This window comes from Parasteatoda tepidariorum, chromosome 7, assembly GCF_043381705.1.
Source record: "Parasteatoda tepidariorum isolate YZ-2023 chromosome 7, CAS_Ptep_4.0, whole genome shotgun sequence".
NCBI lineage: Eukaryota > Metazoa > Arthropoda > Arachnida > Araneae > Theridiidae > Parasteatoda > Parasteatoda tepidariorum.
In genome coordinates this window covers 51,712,613-51,718,111 of record NC_092210.1, presented here as the reverse complement: position 1 = coordinate 51,718,111, position 5,499 = coordinate 51,712,613, and the positions used below count along the sequence as shown (strand labels likewise).

The 5,499-nt window shown below is 30.0% G+C and overlaps 1 protein-coding gene across 1 annotated transcript; it reads left to right on the top strand.

Annotated features, from left to right (window-relative positions):
• Positions 1–835: 835 nt before the first annotated feature.
• On the top strand, positions 836–2,572 carry LOC139426093 (piggyBac transposable element-derived protein 4-like). The gene has a single exon (XM_071183775.1). It carries the CDS (start codon positions 836–838, stop codon positions 2,570–2,572), a length of 1,737 nt encoding a protein of 578 aa, XP_071039876.1.
• The last annotated feature ends 2,927 nt before the right edge of the window (positions 2,573–5,499 follow it).

Sequence of the window (5,499 nt, the reverse complement as noted above, 5' to 3'; positions counted from 1 at the left end):
GCATTAATTTTAAAAAATGTGGATTAAGATTCAATTATTTTTCGAATTTGAAATTGAAATTTGAAGTGATATTCACAAAAAATTTAAGTATTATTCAAAATAACGCTTAATTCTTTTTGCAATATACTCATAAAATTATTTACATTAAATTATTTTCTTTTAAACTCTGTCCCAATAAAGGCTCATTTTTTTCTACAGTCAATTTTTTCTACTGATGAATAAAGTCTCTTAACACTAGATTTACGTAACCCGTCAATTTGACGGGTTTTCGATTTCATGCCTTGAAATTTCGAACATGTAAATATTATTCTTAAGATATTATATATTGGTTTTCAATACTATAATGCATCGAATATATATTTCCATTCGTTTCCACCGAAAGACTTACATTTTAGTATTTCTATATGTTATATACCTATTTTTACACCTATTTTTACGATAATCCGTCAATTTGACAAATTACTTAATTTACGATCAATTGTTGCAAACCTTGCGAAATAACTAAATGTGAAACAAATAAAAAAAACATGTAAATAAAAATAAATTAAAGAATACAAGTACAGCAAATTTTCTCATATCAAAAATAATCATTTCAACGGTGCATTTTACAGAGACAACTTGTGATTTTTGTAAATTTAGTTAGGCTGATCTAGATATTTCAAAATAAAATTAGATCAATGTGCAACAGTGCATTTTGCAAAAAGAAGTGAAATTGTGAAGTTCAGTGAAAATTCATTTTATAAGTAAAGATTTAATTTTTTCAAGGTTTGTTACAAACTTATCTAAAAAGAATACTTTTTTACATTTATATTTTGTCTACTTAGCAAGGGCTAATATGGAAAAGTTTCCAAAATGTATGGAATTTATAAAAAAACTAACCAGCATATATGAAGACCAATCTGGATCTGATTCTGACATAAACGAATTATGCAATAGCGAGGAAGAATTCGAAGAAGTAATTACCGAAATTGAAGATTCTGAGGACAGTGGAAATGAAAATCTTCGCAATACCTGCTATAAAAGAAGAAGAATGCGTATCATTTCAGACTCCAAAAGCGAAAATGAGATGGAAGTTGTTGATACCTGTAATTTAGAAAATTCGATCGAACGTTCTGCGGATGGAACTTTATGGGAAACACTAAAAGAAGGTGGAGGTTGTGGTGGAAAACCAGCTTATAGTATGTTCAAGGATGTGTCAGGACCAACAGCGTACGCAAAAAAAAATATTATGCTTGGGAATGTAAGGAGCTCATTTGAACTGATAATTGACAACGGCATGATTGAGTACTTCAAAATATGTACTGAAACAGAGGCTCGTAAGGTTTTGAAAAAAGATGATTGGTCGATTACAGAGGTACAACTACGAGCTTTTATATCGATTTTGTATGCCCGAGGGGCGTATGAAGCAAAATCCCTGAAAGCTTCATATTTATGGTCTAAAAAATGGGGGACAAGCTTCTTTTCAAAAACAATGTCCAGAGATAAGTTCATGGAAATTCTTCGCTTCATACGTTTTGACAAGAGAAACCAAAGAAGTCAAAGATTGAAAACGGATAAATTTGCGCTGATTTCTTTAATATGGGACAAATTTATCCAAAATAGCCAGGCTTGCTATAAGCCTGGGGAGAACCTTACAGTTGACGAGCAATTGTTTCCAAGCAAAACTAGATGCCGTTTTACGCAGTTCATGGCAAATAAACCTGATGAATTTGGCATAAAGTTTTGGTTGGCATCGGATGTAAAAAGCAAGTATCTAATAAATGACTTCCCATATTTAGGGAAAGACGAAAAACGACCATCAGACTTACCTTTAGGCGAATTCGTTGTGCTCAAGCTCACTGAACCATATTTAGGCCATGGCCGAAATATAACTACTGATAACTTTTTTAAGAGTATTTCACTTGCAAAAAAGTTACTTAAAAAAAAAAAAACAACTCTCGTAGGGACTTTACGAGCAAACAGAAAAGAATTGCCAAAATTTGCAAAGGCTAAGAAGGATAACATGATCCGATATTCTACAAAACTTTATAAATCAGATGAGTACGTTCTTACAGTTTGCAAGTCCAAGCCAAACAAAAAGGTATTATTGCTTAGTTCAAAACACAAAAATGTCAAAGTAGAAAATGATGCTAAACGTGTCCCAGAAACAGTTGCATATTACAACAAAACAAAGTTTGGGGTGGATATTGTAGACCAAATGGCTAGAAAATATAGCGTGAAAACAGGATCCCGTATATGGCCGCTTCACGTGTTTTATAACATTTTAGATTTGGCAGCCATCAATGCCTGGATATTGTACAAGGAGACCACTGGAGTAAAAATAACTCACAAGAATTTTATTTTCCAATTGGCTGAAGAACTAGGCAGTGACCATCGCGATGAACAAAATACAAGTTTTAATTCATTATCTGTTACACAAAATCCAAATGTGCGAAAATCTTGTCAAATTGGGTTACGTAAAAAAAATAGGTCTAATAACATTTGCATTAAATGCAACAAGTATGTATGTGGAAAGTCTGCATCCAAAATAGAATTTACATGCAAAAAATGTATTGAAAACAACTGTGAATAAAAAACCATTAATTTAAAAATAAAAGTTTTACAAAAATAAGTATTTTAATTTACCCGTCAAAAAGACGGATTTCAGTAAAAATAGGTATGCGGCCGATACCCGTAAATCTAGTGTTAAGAAATATCATTCAGAACACATCAGATGTCCGTTGATTGAAAAATCACAAATCCAACTTAAACAAAATACTTAGACTTGTGGTTCTCTAATCAATTGATTGAAAAACCACAAGTCCAACTTAAAATACTTAGACTTGTGGTTTTTCAATCGACAATTCAACCTATTGATCGAAGAACCGAAAGTTCATATCAAACAAAATACTTAGACTTGTGGTTCCTCAATCAACGAGCAAAATATAGATCAAATTAATATTGTTAGATTCATAAAATATTTCAACAGTAATTTGAATCTCATTTTTAAACCAGTTATTTCCGTAAAACAATGTGGAATACGATTCTAAGTGGTTTGTTGAATACGAAACGTAAAAGAGGATATTCGTATAAAGTACTATTATTTTTTTAGAAAAAGGCCTTTTACTCTTCGTAATATACTGACAAATTATTTACATTAAATCAGTTTCATTTAAACCTTGCCTTACTTCTAAGGCTCATTATTTTCTTTGAGCAATTTTCTCTACTTTTAAATAAGACTTACAAAAACTCATTCAGCAGTAAATTACTTTATCCAAGTGTCCGTGATTAAAGAATCACAAGGCAAACGAAGTACTTTCGAAGTACTTTCTTAAACGTATACCTTCAATTTTATTGCCAATCTCTAAGAAACCTGAACAGACAAAAAAATAAATAAATAAATAAATACAATTTCAATCATTCCAAAATGTAGGGAGAGCAATTTTTTTAAATAATAAAAATAAAGCAAGGACAACATCTTCACGTTTCAAATTGCAGAGTACTGACATGTGGATACGAATCTTTTGTTGTTCTAAAGACCATGGACAAAGGACATTGGTTTAAGATAAGGATGAAAATGATGAGGAAAATCCTAAATGCTAGCGGCATCATCATTCGAAAGTCCCATTCCATTCCATTCATTTCTTAGTTCAACCCTTTTTTTTCATTTCTTTCTTTTTGTTCTTCATTTCGTCCGGCTCTGTGGTCATCTGTCGATTTCGGCTATGGAGGGTAGACGAAAGGGAAGTTAGGAATGACCACGATCATTGCGGTCATTTCCATCAGGATGGAAATGACTTCCTCCTCAGAAGTTTTTATGGGAAAATGGTGTAAGAGCTTCTTTAAACGAGAAGGAAGAATTTTATACAATATTTCGTGGAAGAATGTAACCTGCGATAATACATCATACAGCATTTTTAAAGTATAAAACAAAAGTAAAAAATATAGCTTTTTTAATACTATAAATGATTTTTTTGAAGTTATAATTATTTTTAAGCGGACTTAATCTTTTGAGAGAACACGAGTATTTTTAAGTTATCACTATGATTTGCGAGATTCTTTAAGTTATATTTAAGAATTTCTTTGTACAAAATTTTTGAGTAAAACTTAGAGAAATTTTATTTTCACTTTGAGAAAAACCAATGCAACTTTGTATCGTAATACTGGTATTTTAAACTGTAGTTGCTAGAAAATTTGCTGTAATATCAAAATACCGTGTGAAATTGAGCTGTGTATCAGTTCACATTTAACGGTAGCATTGTGTATTCAAATTTAAAAGTGATTAATTTACTTGATAATGCTGTTCACTTTGGCACCACATTAATGTTACAGTGAATTTTTAAGATATTATCCTTCAATTCATTCTGAATATTTCAGTAGTGTATAATTTAAGCATAATCTTACCACAATTATGCCATGCAATTTTGACCCTGATCAGACGACGTGGTCAGGGAGGAGGTGGTACCTTTCTCTCAAAACTTCCAAGAGGTCTTTCAGCCACTACAGACTTAGCGCGCATCTTGCTGCGTATACAAGACAGATGTTTTGTTTGCGGCTATCCCAACACACGACGACACTATATTAGCTTAAACAGGATAACAATATAATTACCCTGCATGACAAAAACAAAAACGAGAAGTTATTACCAGAAAATTAAATCAAGCCACCAATAAATGTCTTTTAAATCCCGTACAAATATTAAATTACAGTATAAAATTAGAAAAAGTGAGCTGAAATAGTATAAAAAATTTTAATATATGAATATTTAAGTGAATTACGAATAGAAAATCATTATTAAATGTAGTTTAGATTAATGTAATTTATATTTACTTTTGTAAAACTACTTTGACTAATATAAACTAAAGTGCAACGTTCTATTTATTGGAATATTTTAAGATCTATAATATGCATATGGAGCACTGTTTTTATCGAAAAAAATTTGAATTGAAAATTATGACTAAATAATGGATTTTTCCTAAAAGTCAAACAGGTTTTAACATAAAATAAGTACTTAGAAATAATTATAAGTATTAATTAGCATTTTCAAAAAATTTTTGTGATAATCTAAATATGAGATGAAAAGCAACGAAATATGAAATGAATAAATTCTTTTGTTTTCTTTATAACATTTAATCTCTCAGAAGAGCAAGCAAACAAGCAATCTATTTTTCTTTTTCTTTAAAAGGTATTAATTTTAATGAATTAATTTTGCTGAGAAATAATTGTAATTTCACTTTCAATAGTATTTTAAGCTTTAGAAAACAAAAGTTTTATTGTTGTTTTTAAAAAGAAAAACTGGATATTGAGTTCCAAAATTTTAAATATGAATAGGAAAAGGATGTTATAAAGACTTTTTAGAAACGAATATAAATGGATTTTATTTAGATGAAAGTAAAACTCCATTAAATTTCTCTCTACAAACTTAATTTTAATCATAATCTACAATCGACAAATAAACATTATTTTCTAAGAAAAGCAATGCAATTAAATATTTCTTTGAATAAACAATTCTTGATAATA

Bases quoted from the DNA above. Each gene is read 5' to 3' on its own strand.
- LOC139426093 (XM_071183775.1), top strand. From the start codon at position 836: ATGGAAAAGTTTCCAAAATGTATGGAATTTATAAAAAAACTAACCAGC.